We start from the raw sequence: 17,969 nt of genomic DNA on the forward strand, positions 1-17,969 counted from the left end.
GGCTCATAAGCCTAAATATGTTCGTCAGACTCGACATTGAAGAGGAAGTTCATACAGGGTTCATGGGGGAATAACATGTTTGATCGAGATCCCTGGCTTTACTCTCAGTAATTGTTCATGGGAGGGTAGGAGATGGAAAAAAAGTATAAGTATGGAAAGGATTGGACATTTTCCCCACGAGCCTCATCAGTACACAAGGACCAGTAGAAGCTGCAGTACTAGCTGCTAGTCTCGTTGGTCTATTGCTGTGGGAACACTCATTTGGAAACGTTGATTTGTTTTTGTTTGTTAGCCGAGTCTGTTTGTTGACATATATACATTTCCCTTTTACCAATCAGCACTCGCTTCTTTCTTTCCACATGCAGAGTATCATCATCATTTTTCACTTACCTTTTCTGACGACCCCCTGAATAAAAGGCATCACCATGTCCAGCGACAGCGAAGACTCGTGAGTCCTGGTTTTTGATCCTTTGAAAACCGCCAAGCAACCACAGTGATGCTAACACCTCATCAACACAGCTCAAGCTCTCTGTCCAGCGAGGACCGCTCCCTCATCGTCTACAACGAGTTCCTCAAAATCCAACACTCGCCTCTCCTCCAAGAGTATTCCATTTCCCGCAAGATCGCCCGCATCCTCCCGCTCCTCCCGCCACTCTCCACATGGGGCGTTATCGAAATCGTCTGTTACAAGCTCGGTTCCTTCTGGGACGTCTCGCCCACAGACCCCTCCTCGCCCACCACCACCTCCACCCTCCGGCGTGACCATGACAAGCGCGCCATGCTCCGGCACGAAATCGCTTTCGATCTCGTCCATTTTCTGACCTCCCCCCAGCTCAACCTCGGCCACCGCCTCAACCATGGCTACGGTCATGAAAGCAACAACGGCAACCCACCCCCCGAGCATGAAGTCCCCATCTACCCCGGCTGGGGCTTCCCTATCCCCTCCATGCCCGGTGTCTCGCAAGTGCATCTTGTCTTCCACGACACGCCCAATTACTCGGATGACGAGAAGCGGTACCTAGTCAGCCGGTCGGATTTTTTCCACGACGAGACCGTTTTTGTGGCTGTGTTTGACAGCGACACTCCCAATGAGGAAAGGGATATCGAGGGGATTGATCGCCATCAGATGCTCTGGATCGCGCCGAATCAGATGATTCCGATCATGCAGGTCAGGATTGATGGAAAGCAGCCGGCTGCGATACTGTGGAGGGATCAGGTTACAGATGGGTGGCATGATGTGGGGTGTCGGTTTGGTGAGGGGAACATCAATGGGGGAGGAGGAGGAAGAAGGAGGGGGTCGAGGGACGGGGGTCATGGACATGGTCGGCAGAGAGGAGGGGGTGGTGATGATGGACTGTGAGTTTTTTCCAGTCTCTCTTCCGCGATTTAGTCAAGTTTGTTGGTCGTCGTGGAGCTAACATTCAGTCACTATTGATAGCAGAAACCACCAACACCAGCACCAGCACCAACATCAACACCAGCATCAGCAGCAACCTATTCCGGTCCCACCTCACGAACGACCTATGAGCACTGCCTTCCCCGGTTACAAAAAGTTCTGCTTGGATCGCCATCCGGAGGACTCAAAGTATGCATTAAACTCGTCGGCTTTGTACATTCGGGCGGATATCGTGGATCAGAACTGGCCTATGGGGTATTATAATCATCACCATGGTCGTCAATGATCCTGTTGATGCCGAGTGGTTTAAAAGGGTGTCGGTCGATGACGACAGAAATACTCTTATGTAACGGTACAAGAGGGCGATGGGTGATGGGCCGAGTATGCCTGTGTAAATGATTTATGACTGTTTTTTATGACGCAGTAAAATTGGGTGTTTTGGTGCGGATTTAATTGCATAATTGAGGAGTGTCTTGAAAAGGACAACGGACCATTAACAGATCCGGTTACTGAGGAGGTGCGATAAGATAACGAAGTGCCACGACCCTAGTGCTGATCGTCACCTCCACCGTTGTAGGGCTGAAAGGGGGAAGTGGCGTCATAAATTACAGGACATTTACATTGACCAATACTGAACATCAACGACTTTCCACCTCTCCTCACTGTACCACCTCGGTTTAGGCATCATTTTAGCGAGAGGAGGCCTACCTACCTATTTTCCTCTCATCAAATTACGCGACAAAAGGTTGATAATTACCCAGGAGTGTCACATTGACGTTGCGTCTTGCTTGCCTAAAGGTTGGTGTGGGGTAACTCGGGGTACATGAACTGAGCTCCCTCCCCGCTGGATGACGTGAACCCCAGCAGCTAAATCCCCAACCTCACTTCTGCAAACCACATCGACAGAATCCGTCGCAAATTTCAACGCCATCAACATCCAGTGTAACTGCTCAAGGACCTCACGTATCAACTTAATCGAAACAAACCACGCCAACCACCACGATGGCGCCCCCATTAAGCCCCGCCGCCATCCTAGACGGCATGGCCGCCGCCCTCCCCACGCACGCCAAAGACGACACTACCTCGGACCTAAGCAGCTCCCTCGATGCCGTCGCCCTCTTTGTGCACGCAGCCATGACCTCCGTCGGCTTCCGCCTGATTGGCTTTTCCGAGGACAGCAAGCCCGAAGAACAAGCCGAATGCCAATCTCTCGCCCCGCGCCTGCCCAGCACATGGAACCGCAGCCTGTCTTCGCACTGCTTCGTCTACGCACACGAACAATCATCGATGCGCTACGTCATTCGCGTCGACCGCATGGGCTCCAAGATTGAGATCCGCGGGCTTGGTGTGGGCGACGAGCGGATTGCGCGGTTTGAGATCACGACTAGGGATTATGTGTCGGCTGCTGCTCTGCCCATTCGGATTCCTATTTCTGAAGAGACTGGCGAAGAGGACCGGAGTGACCTCCCTGAGAAGCTTAAAAAGGTGTTCATCTCGGACGAACGCATCGCTGACCTGGCGTCGCTGCTCAAGATTAACATCATCCAGCGCCTCGTCCCCAGTCTGCAGAAGGAAGGGTACGAGGAGAGTCCCGACCACCGTGCTGCAAGGCAAGATGCGGATGAAGCTGGTCGTCGCGCAGGCGGCTCTCGTCAACCTCCTCCCGGACCTCAACAGCCTTTGCATCCGCTCATGCCTGAGCCTGCTCAACCGTACCCTTACCCAGACGACCTCGAGCCGCCTGCCCGTCGCCCGATTCCGACTGGAGACTTCCCGCCTCCGGGCTTTGAGGACGAATACGAGATTAACCGCCACCCTCGCGGCGGCGGCCTGCCGGGCTTGGTGGGCGGACCGAATCAAGGAGGAAGAAGTGATTACGGGAGAAGTGATCTCTACCCAGCCGGTCTGGGACCGGATGATCCCATCAGGGGAACGTTTGCGCCGCCGCTTGGTGGACTACCGAGACCCGGAGGGAGAGGACCTGGTGGGTTCGGGACGGGTGGTATGCACCCGACTTTTGACGATCCGCTTTTCCAAGGTCCGCGAGGAGGAAGTGGAGAGGGAGAAGGAGGCTATGATGACCAAGCGCCGCCGGGGGCCAGGTGGGATCCAGTGGGTCCTGGAGGTTTACCGAGGTTTGGGGGGGATAGACCTGGACGCGGAGGAGGGAGGGGCTTTGGTGGAGGGGGCTTTGGTGGTTTCGGAGGGGATATCATTTGATTGAAGAGTGGCCATGGGAGTTCAAGGAAATCTTTCAGGGCTGAATCCATCCTGTGCTGCTACCTTTTCCTTACGAAAGATGAGTAGACGGTTATGAGACACACAAGGTACAGTGAGGCCTGACAAAAGAGAAGCTCAAGCTGTTGATAATGGGCGGTAATATGGAGGGTCGTATGATGCAGGACCACTGATAAGCATTTGTATTATATCAAAATGAAAATGGTTCAGTTGGTAATTTTCAAACACTAGACGTGATCTCGCTATGGGTGTACACATGCATTTCCAGTTTTGCGAAGGTTATTGAGGATATGGAACTATGCAAGCCGTACATCTTGATGAATTGTTATTATCATCAGATCTCACTGCCTCTCTCTGTTCACAGTCTTTTCTTTTGGTTTCCTCACTGTCATACTGATTGTCATCCATCCATCTTCAAGACCACTTCAGTCGCTCTCCAAATCAATTAGCCTTCACCAGAAAACTCCAGCCTTCCAAGACCACCCCCCAAGCCATCGACTTGCGCGCCTCAGCATTGTTCTCGACCTCACCGCCACCACCCTCACCTCCGGAGCCGTTATCCCCAAGGACGCTGCAACCACTGCTAGGCCGCGGTCGAGACCGAATCTTGTATCGAGGGCACCATCACCAACGCCGATGGAACCTCCTACACTGTCCTCACCCATCCCGCACTCAAGCGCTCCATTGGTCAACACGGCACATGTCTCAGCCAACAAAAGTAGGCGTCTCTGCTACTCCTACAGGACCTTGAACACGTGCGACGACACCATCAAGTCAATAAGATCAGCGTCGCCTCCCCTATAGAGAGACAGTGACTATCTCTCGGCCAGCGTTTTTGAGGCAGGATGCGATCCATGGTGTAGGCTCGTTATCACGCGTTCATGCGTATCCGGTATCGAGGCCACAAACGGTCAAGGCACCAAGGTCGGTAATAGCAATATCGCAGACCTAGTCAACCTCCCCATCAACACGTACCAGTCGGGCAGCAGGATTGGTGCTGAGAGAGTAACAAGTGGCGCCAGCTGGGGGGCCAGGACCCAGTGGGCTATTTCCTGCCTTCTGTATGCGCCAAGCCATGCTCATACACACTTGGACTGACACGCAATCCTCAGTGTGATGGCCAGATGCGCGCCTACAGCGTGAGGGCTTGAAATCAGCTGCGGCCATGGGTTTCTTCCCTCTTTCTATTTTCTTTTGTGGGGACCAGCTGTGCCAGTCTCATGCCGTAACAAAAAAATGGCGCTTCCACAGCCTCCGTGATGTTCATTGAATGTGTCTGAAAAAAGGTGGCTTTTGTGAGGTTCGGGGAGGTCGGTCTTCTCTTGAGCGCAAAACGGTGGTCATACAGGCGTTTCTGTTGGTTTCTCCCCCTTGCGCGGTGCCTGGCCAGAACACCGCCGAGGATCATATTTACGACAGATAAAGTCACCTGCGTTCAGATTGTGCTGGCCTACTTCTTCAACATTTCTTTCGCCTTGCCTTCTTCGAGCCAACACTCGAAGAACAAGGCCCCTGCCTCGACAGACCGGATTGGAGTTGTCTTGACACCTCCAACATCTGCGCCTGGTTCCGGCTTTGAGCGAGAGGCAGGCTGAAGGTTAGGTTCGGAGGGAATCCACGCTTGGGGATGCTGAATTTCATAAGCAGATGTCAGCGTAAACCGCTCAGTCGGTCAAGTCAAGGGAGACAATCAACCTACCCCAATGGGAGCAAGGGCCTCATCTCTTAACTCCACGGCCACGGTAAAAGTACATCCCTCTGGCAGGGCATCCATCTTCTCGGCAGCATGCGCCATCCTTCGCAGTGCACCACGTAACTGCTCGTCGAGATCGGGCAAGCTCACTGTGTGAGCGGTGGGGAAATAGTATTCGTCGTCTCGACTGTCTTCGTTTCTGTGCTCTTTCGCTAAAGCTTTTTCAAAGGCTCGCATTGGCTTGGCACCACCAGGCCACGCGGGGAATCGGCTGACGTCAAACATCCAGCGTTCAAGAACCGAACCTGGTGGGATGGTCTGAGAGGATGCTGATTGTGTGGGATCAGACGACACTTCTGCTTCGAGAGGGGAGTGAATGACGACGGCAATGCGTGATACACGGCCCTCTGCAATCTGAGCGGCCACGGCTTTGACAGCATCGCGTATCCAGGAGCAGACCTTGGGATGGCGGTTCTGGTGCACCGGGAGGTTATAGGCGCGAGCAGAGAGAAAGGTAGGTTTCGGGTAGATTCCCCGGTAGTAGAGGATGTTGTGAATGGCGACAACGAAGAAGTTGTTGAAGGATTGTAACAGGACGATACTTGAATCATAGGGCAGTGGCTGAGAGGGCGGTTCTTCGTAGATTTCCTGACGGCGATATTGGTGTCGCTGACTAGACCGAGACTGAAGGGGAGAGGTAGGAGAGGAAGGGACCGGAGAAGACATGATTATCAGTGGTAGTTAATATCCAACTGGTACGGACAAGATGTTTCGTCACTTGACTTTGATGACTTGAACAAAAAATCATGGAAGATTAGATTAGTTCGAGTAGGTTGCTTTGAGTAGGCCAACGGAAGGGGCGAAAGAAAAGGGACTTTGTGAAAAGAGAATCCTGTGTGAAACAGGAATGATGGTCATCTGTTGTCATCACATCTCTCTCCACTTGCACCTACCCAAAGTCAAGATATTTCTTTGGACAGCGTGATGAGACGCGCAAGATTTGCGGAGAACAATGACCGCGTTTGGCAGGAACTGGAACCTTTTCAACGCCAAAGCAGGTGACGAGCCCCACCAATGCCCCGCCCTCTGAGATGACTGTACAGAATATGTGCATTCGCTCTTGTTAGTGTCGTCAGCGATGCCGATATTTCTGTAACATTTTCGCAAAGAAGCTCGACCCTTGGAAGTCCAGCTGCTTCTCCCCTCCTGCCACTCTTTTCGTCCATGATCTTCAGATAGCTTCCGCTCGCGTCCCGGACTATCACGACCTCCACCACCAGAGCCGTATCTCAGCAGGCGTGCCTGACCGCATCCTGTTGTTCACTCTGCCGACAAACTAAAGGCACCCGTCTCAGCAGCTTCGCCTTTTATATTTTCTTGAAGGACAACACTTCTCCCTTCTCTCGACTTGTGTAGTCCTTTGGGCACCTCGACATTTTTCCCGATTTCGATCCCATCCCGTCGCATACCATATACCCCCCCCGACCGGACCACCAAGGCTCATACTGACCTCGACTGAATTTTTGGAACTTCGACTTGATCATACAGCCTTGATCTCGTTATCGATACTCACAACTTTACGCGACCATCTCTTCCTTATACCCCATCTTGTAACGCCGTCACAATGGATCAAATGGAGCAACAACTGGCGCAGCTGCTTGCCAACACGCAGCTTCCCGACGAGGGCCCTCGCAAGCAGGCCGAGCTCGATCTCTCTCATGCCAAGGCGAACCCCGATTTCCCAATTGCGATTGCCCGCGTTGGTATCAACGCCTCGTTCCCCGTCAGCATTCGCCAGTCTGCCTTGACCTACCTGCGTCAGTTTATCGAGGACAACTGGAGCCCAGACGATGGCGAAGCCCCTCGCTATCCTATCTCCGATCACTACAAGCACGAACTCAGAGAAGTGCTGCTGGCCCTCTGCCTGGGAAGCGAGGGCGACAGAAAGGTCAAGGTCGCCACCAGTCTGGTCGTCAGCAAGATTGCTCAGGCCGACTTCCCCGACAGATGGCCTACCTTGCTACCCAGTGTTTTGGGTGTCATGCCCACCGGGACCGACGACCAGCTGCACGGCGCCTTGCGCATTCTTCAAGACCTCGTCGAGGAAAGTCTGACTGACGAGCAATTCTTCGGCACCGCGCGCGAAATCATCAAGGCATGCTACGATGTCGCCCTCAACAACGACCGCAAAAAGAACCACCGTGCCCTGGCCGTCGTGGTGTTCCGCAGCTGTTTCGATCTGATGGATATGGCCAAGGATGATCACAAGAAGGAAGTCACCAGCTTCGCCCAGGAAATCTTGGCCGGCTGGCTCCCCTTCATGGAGCTTGTCATCAACTCACCACTTCCTGACCGCGAAGAGGCCGGTTCCCAGCCCCAAAGCTGGTACGGTCCCATCACACTGAAGGTCCAGGTTGTCAAGACCCTGATCAAGATCAAGACCGTCTTCCCCTCTTTGCTTCTTCCCCACAGTCCCACCTTCTTCAGTGCCGTCTGGCAAGAGCTGTCGAGACTCCAGGACGCTTACCAGGACTTGTTCATCAACAACGAAGTTCAGAGCCGCCTGGAAGACAGCGATGGCCTACCCTATACCCTCGACTTCCTAGTGCTGGACGAGCTTGACTTCCTCAACCAGTGCTTGCGTGCCAGCCCTGTACAAAAGCACCTCGAGGCCGACATCAAGGCCCAACCTGACATGTCCAAGATCGATTGGGTCATGAAGCTCAACCAATTGCTGGTCTCGTACTCCCAGGTCACCCAAGAGGAGGAGGGCCTGTGGGACATTGATGTTTCCTTGTTCCTTGCCGAAGAGACGAGTGTCAGTGCTAACTACACTGCCAGGACGGCATGCGGCGACGTGGTTGTCAAGCTCGGCGAATGGCTCGGACCCAAGGTTTTCCAAGGCCTTTATGAGGTTGCCAAGACTCTCTTTGGTAACAATACCAACAACTGGCGGGAGCAAGAGGCTTCGCTCTACCTGTTTAACTGCGCCCTGAACGACTTTTTGGACTGCGAGAAGACCGTTCCTGTCGAGGTTACCGCACCCTATGGAGAAATCATTCAGTACGCCGTCAACAGGCAAGATATGCCCGTCTTGTGTGCCCGGGGATTTCTTGCTGGAGCTACGCTAAGCCAGGCCGCCGGCAGCCCGGCGTATGGTCTTCTTGAACAAACCATCAAGACTGTTGGAAGCTCGGACTCGGAGCTTATCCAAGTCGCCTGCATTAAGGCCATGGATGGCTTCCTCCAGTCCACCCTCGAGCCGCAGTACCAAGGCCATATCCTCCAAGCTATCCAGGGTTACCTGAGTGGACTGGATCTTACCTCGCTAGAGGACTCGGATGACCTTCTGGTAACCATCGTTGAGACACTCAAGGCAGCCATTGCCGTGGACATGCGCACAGTTCTCCAACCTGATAGCACTGCTCTTGACATGCTTCTCACGCTTGGCAAGCACGGTGCCGCCAACTATCATGTAGAAATCAGCGTCTGCGAGGCGTTCGAGGAGATTGCCGAGGCCATGAAGGATGCGACTGCTTATCCAGCCTTCTGCGCCAAGGTCCTGCCATCTATCACTGGTGCTTTTGATGTGGCCAACGTCACTGGAGACGATCCGCTTGTCATTGTATGTTCTGTCTTCTTCACTTTCTTTCGGTCGTGTTGACTGTAGGTACTGACACTTGACAGCTCGCCGTTGAACTTTTATCAATCCTTGTGGAGTTTGGCGTAGAGCCTCTTCCTGCTGGCTTCGTTGAACACACCCTTCCCAAGCTTGCCAGGCTTCTAATGTCGTCGACCGAGGGTGAGGTCCTCCGTCCCGGCACGCAGGCCGTCAAGAACATGCTCATGCATGATCACCAACAAGTGTTTGCATGGAGTGACGAGAGCGGCCGTTCGGGTCTTGAGGTCTGCTTGATGGTTATCGACCGTCTTTTGGATCCTTCTATGGAGGACAATGCTGCTTCAGACGTCGGTGGTCTCGCGGCAGAGCTGGTCGAGAAGGCTGGTCCCCAGCGGCTTGGGCCTTACCTTGCTCAACTCCTAAGGGCGGTTGCCGCACGTCTACACACCGCTCAGGAAGTGGCCATCATCCAGTCGCTCATCCTTGTCTTTGCGCGCCTTTCTCTTACCGTGGAAGGCGCCCGGGATGTCATCAACTTCTTGAGCGAGACTCCTATTGACGGCCAGAACGGACTCCAGATTGTCCTTAGCAAATGGCTCGAGAATTCGGCCATTTTCTCCGGATATGACGAGATTCGCCAAAAGTAAGCTCATCCCTATGCGTGTCGTTTGTTAGTAACTACTGACTTTGCGTTTTCTAGCATCATTGCCCTCTCCAAGCTGTATGAGCTTAATGACGCCCGTGTAAATGAAACCCTGGTCAAGGGTGATCTCATCATCAACAATGATACCAGAATTAGGACTAGATCGAGGGCCAAGCAGAGTAAGTCCCCCCGTTACTGTTTTGGAAACTTTCGCCCACCAGTTTTACTGAGCCATCCATCTTCCAGACCCCGATCAGTACACCCAGGTCCCCGCCCCGCTCAAGATTGTCAAGGTGCTCGTTGACGAGCTCGGCGCCACAGCCGGTTTCCACTCTGATGCGCGGTCTGCGGCCATGGCGCAGAACGTGGAGGTAGAGGAGGAAGACGAGGATGAGGATGACGAGGGCTGGGAGGATGAGCCCGATGTTCTGGATCTCGGCCTCGGCTCCACCAAGGCTGAGCTCATGAGCTGGGCGGAGGGTAACCAGGCCCTGCGCGATCGTGATGACGAAACCCGCCAATACCTGGTTGGGTTCTTTGTCCGCGTCGCAACTGAGAACATTGGCAACTTCAATGACCGCTGGTACCAGCACCTTAACGAGGAAGAGAAGGAGAAGCTGCGGGAACTCAGCGCTCAATAAACGAGAAAAAGGTTGGTCGATGTCCGTCCTCGACGGCAAGGCAGAAGTGTGGCAAAGTGAAGTGTTCAACGGGTCATCGTCTGCCAGCATAAGGTATACAGAGGTTATATGGACGAACGAAATGATGAAACAGATCTTATCGGCGGTTTTGCGTTAGCCTGTCTTTGGCATCAAGCGATATGGCAGCATTGTTCGCAGTGGGGGAAAGTCCGCCTGGACTTTTATCATTCTTATCCAGAGGATTATCGCTTGATCGTTTGGTGCGTGCTGTTAGCGTTGGGATTGCAAAAAAAGAGTTACATACGTGTCGATTCACATATATCACCACTCATCGTTACTTGGTTGAGATAATAAATAAACATGTAAGAGGAGACGTTGCTGTTTCCAGAAGGCGCTCGGAACCACAAAGAGCCCATGGCAAGGTATTTTTATCTTGTACCGAAGAATTTTAGGGGATTCGGAAATGAGGAGGGTCGACAATGCAGATTTGAAGGTCTGTCAGTTATTTCGACAACAACGTGAAGATTATAGACGTAAATGTGGATGCGTCCTAGCGCAGGCCAGAACAACTTTGATGCTTTTTTGTCACCAGAACACCATCAATAATTAATCAATGGAAAATTCGGGCCAGGAACGGAAAAAAAATTATAACATGGCCAGGGAATGCAGCTTAGGACATAACCCTTGTGGAACGTTTAACATCCAACTTCCAAAGGGACAAACATGAATCGTACAAGCGAGATAATTCCTATACACGCTCATTAGACATGGCTCAATACTATCTATGTAGGCACTTCAATATTCTTCAATTTACACTTGCCTTTATTAGGGGGCAATCTTCATAAGGCTTCTTCGACTGGGATAACTTATACAACCAACGGACGACAAGATCGATCGTCGGAGGTGGTTTTTTGCATAAATTGTTCTCCAAGGAAACCGAATGATTATGAATACCACAACATGGTAGTATAGGTGATTTTCATCATGACATGAACAATGCCTCTACTATTCAATGTATATTAGGTACCTACTTCTATCTAGATAATTCAAGGGAATGCTGACTCACACCGTGGTATCATGACGAATAGGGTTGGACCGCTGAGGTGGTCATCCCTCGAGGACTCTCGAGGTGGGAAAAAGAAGAAAAAAGAAAGAAATTTATCCTGAAAAGATTGAGAAAATTCCTATATAAATTGCAGCGCGTAATCAACAAAGGGGAGATGTCTAACAAGATAGTCCAGTCAATTAGGATTTCTGATTTTTGTAACACGTCTCGGTGGTTGAGATTCATTGCTTCATGCACGATGATGGGTCTGATCTTTTACTATGAAGTTTTGGGAAGACGATTTCGGATGTAAGGGGAGAGCAGGCATCTCCGCATTGGATAGCTTAACGACGGTCATGCAAGAGGTCGATAGTCACAAAAGAAGAACATTGATGATGATGAGTTTGAACAAAGTGGTAGTAATTCGACTTGTTAATGAGTCTGTAGCATTGGCTCATCATCTGCTACGTTTGATCTTCCATATGGCTCTGTGCTGTACTTATGCTCGATGCTCGATTCTCCTCTCGCAAACCAGCCATTATTATGCAACCCCAACACAACCACAACATAGGTACCGACCTACTATACCACACTATACCAACATATATGAAGACACAGAGCATACCAATCAAAAGCCAAGTACCCTCAACATGACACCATGCTCCCCTTTTGTTTTCACACATCCAGGACCGAGAATTAAATCAACACGCCAAAGACAAACGGCACTGTCTGAAAATCATGACCCGTCAACCCCGTCAAGACCTTGCACTCTCTCCACCGGCGTACTGCTGACCCCCGCCTTAACCAGCGCCCTCAAACTCGCCATCTCCCTCTTCAACCTGGCATTCTCCTTCTTGACTCTTGCAGCCTCCTCACTCTGCTCCCTCAGTTTCGCCAATAATTCCTCCTTATCCTCCCTCCCCTTACCCTTGAGCGCCTTGAGCATCTTGCCCAATTCGCTATTGAACTTCTCATACAACAACTCGTTCTCCGCCGTCGCCTCCTTGTAAAGCTGATCGATGGCTTTCACTTTGGCTTCTGCGACCCTTAAAGTGGCTTCCATCTCCCGATTAATCTCCGCCTGGCGCTCCTGCAGGTCGAGCATGGCATGCGGGACGCGCTCCTCGAGGGCGCGGACGGCGCTGGAGAGGCGGCGGATTTCCGTGGAGGCGGAGCGCGGAAGCGTGGCGTTGATGCGGGTCATGTCTTCGGAGATGCGGGTGAGCTCGGACTGAAGGGTGGCATCGACTTCTTCGACGGCTTTCAGCTCGGTTTGCAGACGTTCGCGGAGCTTTTGTGGGGAGCGGAGGCCGAGGCGGCCGCTGGAGGAGGTTGGAACTTTCAACCCCCCGTTGTTATAGGGCAGGGTAGGACGGCTCGGGGATCTGGTGAGGCTGCCGCCAGTGTCGGCAGCGCCATTGCTGGTGCTGTTGCTGTTGGATGATGGGCGTTCGGCCGTAGGGAGCCGGGAAGGCTTGAGGGTGGGAATTTGGGGGACCGAAAGGGACTTGGGCCGACTCCGAATTGGGAGGGAGGAGCTAAAGGCCTTTTTATCGGGTGGGGTGCACGGGGATGATGCCAAGGGACTGACAATTGGGCTTTCCTTCTGCCGTGATGAGTACAATGGTGGTACAAATTCAGCGCCAGAGCTGACACTATAGCCCGAACCGGGACTTATGGATATCTTGGTGGGTGAGTTCGGACTGATCGGAATCTTGGTCGGTGCCGGGAGACGGGGCGCCGTGTGAAACTTCTGGGAGGCCTGTTTTCTGTTAATCTGAGCGGGAACAGGGACGGCAGCGCTGTCGACGTCGATGACTAGCGGCGACTCTTTGTCGTCTACCGGGGGCGGGCTCGTAACCGATTCTACCAGGGTCGTGGACGACAATACCGACTTCAGATCCGACAACGAGCTGCGACGTTTCTTCTTTAACCGGTTGGATTCGGTAAACGCTTCTTCATCTTCCGGCTCGCCAATCGTCTCTAATCGTTTTGAACTAGACGGACGGTGCGTGATGTCATCGAAAGCTCCGGCGATTGGAGGCCTGTCTCGCGACCCTGGGCGTCGCGACCTGTTGGGTGTTGGTGGGTTGAAGAAAACGCTTATATCGATTGATTTTGACCTACTCGCTTTGGAAAGGCTCGAACTTTCACCTGGGCTCCTTGTGTGCTTGCTGAGGGACCGCCATACCGAAGAACGATCGGAATCTGTTTTGCTGTTTTGCCGGAGGAGGTTGTCGAACCCAAACTTTCTCCGCAGCGACGAGCTGTTGGACGTCACTGACCCCGTAACGGACTTTTGGCTCCGGTTACTCGCGGTAATATCGTCGTGTGAGCTGTTGAGCTGTAGGGTTGCGGCAAAGCTGTGGTCCTCGAAGATTCGGTCGCAGTCTTCAACAAGGCGGTCTAGGAGATTGATGTAATTGGAACCGGTGCCGTCGTCGACAAGTAATTCTGCGAACGCTAGTGTCAAGGCGCCCCGATCTCCGTCATTCGAGCATCCATCTAGTAAATCTGCCAGTAGTTTGATCAGTGCGGTGAAAGCCCGTCGGTTTTGTGGGGCCAGGTCTCGGAAAATGAATCGAACAAAGTCGCCAAAGTCTCCCACCACTCTCTTGGAAGCCCGGACCTGGAGGGCATCAAGCGCATGCATGGTTATGATGGGTCCTATCTGATCGCGCCATGCGATGCGCACAAACTTCTCGAACGCGGCAAACACTATGTCAGTGCCCACCTCAGCCGAGGCTTCCAAATCGAATGGAAATTCAATCAGTCTGTTGTAGAGGTCATTGACCAACAGTTCGTCTGCCATGGATCTAGTAAGCAGTGTTCGGCCATGATAGTAGCCTTTACGAGCCTGTAGATTGGCAATGAAACCAGTGAAGGTCTGTTCAAGACGGAACAGTGGGTTTTCGGGGCGCATGTCTTCAGCAGTGCCCATCTTGATACTATGTTGTTCCTTAATTTGGGCCGCAAGCAACAGCAATTCGTTGCGGCTGTTTGTCCTGGCCATCTGCGAGGGGAGCAGAGCGGGAGCACTCCCATTAGGATTCCGCTGGTGCCCCCTTATCGAGCCACTGGGCGTACTTTCTGTGAGTGTAACACTGGGCGTGCTGCCACCGAGGAAATTCGACAACAACTTGACGGGGGACGCGCTTTGTGAGCGCTTGTGGCCTTTTTCCATGTCTTTTGATCCCATGTGGAGGCCGCGTAGGATCTTGGTATAGTAGTGAACAAGGGCGGGGGCGAGTCTTAGGTTAGCGACACAGGTTTGGGTACTTAGCAACTGGATAATTCTGCGTGAGAGGGTTGGTAGAAAGTCGTCCAGGGCAACTTCATCGCTGAATTTCTTGCCGTTTAAGCCAAGAGTATTCATCGATATCCTCCTTAGATCCGCGGTACTGATCTCGACCACGACCTCTACGCCGTAATGACCGACTGGGGCGCTCTTGGTACCTAGGTCCATATCTAGGACAACCCGGATAGGTGCTGGTTCTCGTCGGCCTTCGATGAGTTGATCTGCCGCCTCCTGAAAAACGGCTGCGTGTAGCCGGAAATTGTTGTCTTCCATCCTCACCGAACGCAAAGTCCAAGTGGGGTCTTCTCTCTCCTGCTCGGAAAATCGACCCTCGATACGGGCCTTGGCGATTTCTTCACTCCATTTGGAAGCCCTACCCTCATACATTTCTTGCAGTATGAAACACCTCGAGGTAATCGCCTTGCCACCGAAATACTCGCCAGAATGCGACCCCTTCATATCAGCAGTCGAGGCCATCCAGATTAGCCTACCATCAGCAGATTCTGTAAAGCGAACATCGGCAAGGTTATGCCACCCCGTAAGCGCGAACTCCCACATTCCTGGTCCTCCAGCAACATTTGTCATGGATGCGAGCAGGCCGGCGGGTGATGGCTTGTCGATCTCGCGCAGTAGGTCACGACCCGTAAGTCCTGAGTCGGTCTTCTTCTTGAGAATAACGATAATGTCGGAGAACACAAGGAAAATACCGGCATTCTCATGGAGATCTGATTCTTGCAGCTCATCAAAAGGGGGAGACAGCTCGATGAAGTCGGCAGCCACGGCTAACCTTCCCTGTGGCTCCAAGTCTGGAGGCCAGCATTCCACCATTGCGCGTAACCTGTTGATTATGTGGGGCTTGTCTCCCGCGCCCTCGTCTAGAGAGCAGATGTTGGTGATTATGTCCCTTGCACGGAGCATCAGTTGCAGGGCAGGATGCGTAATGGGCAGACAGTTCACAATCTGGTCGATCATAAGACTGTATCGTGGCAATCGCTGGACTGGCTCTATGAGGAGGGATCGGACGGCTTGTTCTCCTTTCTGGGCTACCCGCTGGCGAAAGCTTGATTGTTGCTCTAGAAATAGGTTGAGGAGCCGGGGAAATTCCCGACTGGCCCGGATGTAGTCCTGATAGCACTCGGTAAACTTAGGGAACCACTCCATGAAGAGGCGGGCCATGGCCAGAGCGCCGCTGGGGTCCTTGACCTTGACAGAGCCCTCTCTATGTATTGGGAATGGGGTCTCCATGTCTCTAATCGCATCCTCTTCCGTATCGTCCATAATCCGCCGAAGCTCGTGCATAAATGCCGTGTTGAGCTGCAGTATCTCATCCGCCGATGGCGGGAAGAGCTTATCCAGATCCTCCTCTGACGGGCTGATGCTACCAGTAGCTCGTGCCTTTGCTCCTTGGCGGAATTCGTCGGCCACATGGTTTACCAATTCGTTCACCTTGAGCACATAGCGCTCCTCGGTATCGACCAACTCGCCCAGCTTCATGCGCAATTCCACTTTTTGGTTCCTTGAAAACGACTTGGTCCTGTTTCGCAATGAAGAGGGCCGCGAAGGTGCGCGACGTAACTTGGATGTAGGAAGGAACACAGGCTCTCCAAACAGCTTGACCAAGGGAGTATAGCCGCCGTACTGCCTGAGAGTCGGATCCAAAATATCATCTTCGTCTTCAGGTACCTCCTCAAGTTCCTCGTCATCAAGGGGGATGATGGAACCTGGGGGCAATACCAAGTCGATATCCACGTTATTTATGTGTTGTGTTTGTAGCGCAACCTCGAGAGTCTGAATCACGTCGGCGGTGTTTTCGACGGGAACGGCCGACTGGGCGAGATCGGCGGCATGCTGAGGGCTGAATAACGTAGCTGCCGTGTCGGGAGCCCTCGGGCCTCGTGAGGGATACTGGTGTTTTAGGTAGGTTTTGACGGCTTCTGGTAGCTCGCTGAAGTACTTGTACAGGCCAAAGGCCAGTCCTCTACATATCTCGTCACCTTGAAACTCGCGCGGCAGGTAGTCGACAACATCGTAGAAGGGGGAGTTGGGAGAGATGGTGATACGGTGAAAGGACATGAACCCAGCCGGGCTATAGACATGGACCTGAATGCGCGAGCTGTTGAGGGTGTAGTTTGCTGTCGTCGAAGGGCCGTGGAAGATGAGGACCGGGAGATGGCCCAGCAAAGGGTCGGTGGTGTAGTAGAGTGTGACATGCTCTGGCGAGATGGCCAGTTCCTCCGTGACACGAACCATATTGGCCTCAATTGGTCGCCGTGCTCATGACGCTCTCGCGGCCGATATTGGGGGGGAAAGGTGGAGAGATGGTCGCGCAAGAAGGGGGAGGTAGGCGACAAGGTTTGCGACAGACGACTGATGACTTGCGACTTGGCGGGAGATGTGTTGGGGGTATAGGCGGCGTCGACTCTGTGAGAGGCTGTCGTCGGGACCAGCCCCAGGGAGGTAGGGGGGAAGGCGCAAAGTAAACAGACGGATCGAGTCGTCGGAATCAGGGAGCTATAGGCTTATCGACGGCGGCAGTATGCAGGGAGGGAGGACGACTTGGTGGCAGCTATAGCGAAGCCCTGGGAAGAGCAAATTGTCTCGAAAAGGCTCTCGGTCGCGCTGTCTCTAATCCGTGTGCAGTCGGGTCGGTGCAGGTTGAATCGGTACGTATCCTAAGTGAAGAGGTCGGGACGGTATGTCTTTGGCGGCTCTGGCCTTGGCTGGGTAGGTCAAGGTAGGTAGGCAGGTGGTGGTGGTGGTGGTGGTGGTGGTTGGGATTTGGCGGTGCAGACCTGCAGACACGGTGACTTAGCAGCGGACAAGGTCGAGCTTAAGAGAGTTGCACTGCAGCTGTGGCGCCAAAGTTATTTCCGCCTTTTGGGGACGAAATCGTAAATAAACAACAATAGCGCAGAAGCAGGCCGGGCATGGAGCTGGGATAAGGGCCATGTACCTGGACGTTGAGTGAAGAGAGATTGCGCTGGCGGCGTTGGACCAAAAGCCGCGACAGGGGACCTCTTCTTCCTTTTTTGGGCCTAATATTACGGTGTATGTGGAGGTACTAAGGTATGCGGCTCGTCGATATAGCAGCTGGCGTCTTGGAAATATTTGCCGATTAGATAGAAGGTAATGTATGATGTATGTTGTGGTAATCGTGATTTGTACAACGAACTCAAAGCTGGGTAGAACGTGGTGCTGCTTGGTGCATGGTAATTTGCAAAAGAAGGGAGAAAAGAGAAACGATGGACTAGTTGATTGGTTGGTTGGTTGGTTGGTGGTGAGTGACCGACTGGTGGTAAAGCGAGCGCAAGCTGCAAAAAGAGCAGCAGGCAGTGACGATGGTTCCTCTACAGACGGGAACCCAACATGCAAGAGCGATGGACGGGACTGGTA

The 17,969-nt window shown here is 52.9% G+C and overlaps 5 protein-coding genes across 5 annotated transcripts; 3 read left to right on the plus strand and 2 right to left on the minus strand.

Annotated features, from left to right (window-relative positions):
- Positions 1-496: 496 nt before the first annotated feature.
- Positions 497-1,682, plus strand: B0T23DRAFT_323252 (uncharacterized protein; the record flags this gene model as incomplete). The annotated part of the gene is made up of 2 exons (XM_062835343.1): positions 497-1,356; positions 1,439-1,682. 2 exons carry the CDS (start codon positions 497-499, stop codon positions 1,680-1,682), a joined length of 1,104 nt encoding a protein of 367 aa, XP_062689696.1.
- A 358-nt stretch (positions 1,683-2,040) lies between these two features.
- On the plus strand, positions 2,041-3,770 carry B0T23DRAFT_209185 (PI31 proteasome regulator N-terminal-domain-containing protein). The gene has a single exon (XM_062833522.1). It carries the CDS (start codon positions 2,399-2,401, stop codon positions 3,614-3,616), a length of 1,218 nt encoding a protein of 405 aa, XP_062689697.1. The 5' UTR covers positions 2,041-2,398; the 3' UTR covers positions 3,617-3,770.
- A 1,172-nt stretch (positions 3,771-4,942) lies between these two features.
- On the minus strand, positions 4,943-6,339 carry B0T23DRAFT_209198 (DNA-binding protein). Its single transcript, XM_062833523.1, has 2 exons — positions 5,334-6,339; positions 4,943-5,264 (listed from the first exon to the last, which is right to left on the minus strand). Exons 1-2 carry the CDS (start codon positions 6,051-6,053, stop codon positions 5,085-5,087), a joined length of 900 nt encoding a protein of 299 aa, XP_062689698.1. The 5' UTR covers positions 6,054-6,339; the 3' UTR covers positions 4,943-5,084.
- Positions 6,340-6,752: 413 nt separating this feature from the next.
- B0T23DRAFT_209290 (armadillo-type protein) lies at positions 6,753-10,323 on the plus strand. The gene is made up of 4 exons (XM_062833524.1): positions 6,753-8,952; positions 9,015-9,592; positions 9,650-9,771; positions 9,839-10,323. The coding sequence occupies exons 1-4, from the start codon at positions 6,952-6,954 to the stop codon at positions 10,231-10,233; spliced, it is 3,096 nt and encodes a 1,031-aa protein (XP_062689699.1). The 5' UTR covers positions 6,753-6,951; the 3' UTR covers positions 10,234-10,323.
- A 1,691-nt stretch (positions 10,324-12,014) lies between these two features.
- On the minus strand, positions 12,015-16,826 carry B0T23DRAFT_323237 (uncharacterized protein; the record flags this gene model as incomplete). The annotated part of the gene is made up of 1 exon (XM_062835342.1): positions 12,015-16,826. One exon carries the CDS (start codon positions 16,824-16,826, stop codon positions 12,015-12,017), a length of 4,812 nt encoding a protein of 1,603 aa, XP_062689700.1.
- Between the last annotated feature and the right edge of the window lie 1,143 nt (positions 16,827-17,969).

The sequence above is a fragment of the Neurospora hispaniola genome, assembly GCF_033458365.1.
Source record: "Neurospora hispaniola strain FGSC 10403 chromosome Unknown B0T23scaffold_7, whole genome shotgun sequence".
Classification (NCBI taxonomy): Eukaryota; Fungi; Ascomycota; class Sordariomycetes; order Sordariales; family Sordariaceae; genus Neurospora; species Neurospora hispaniola.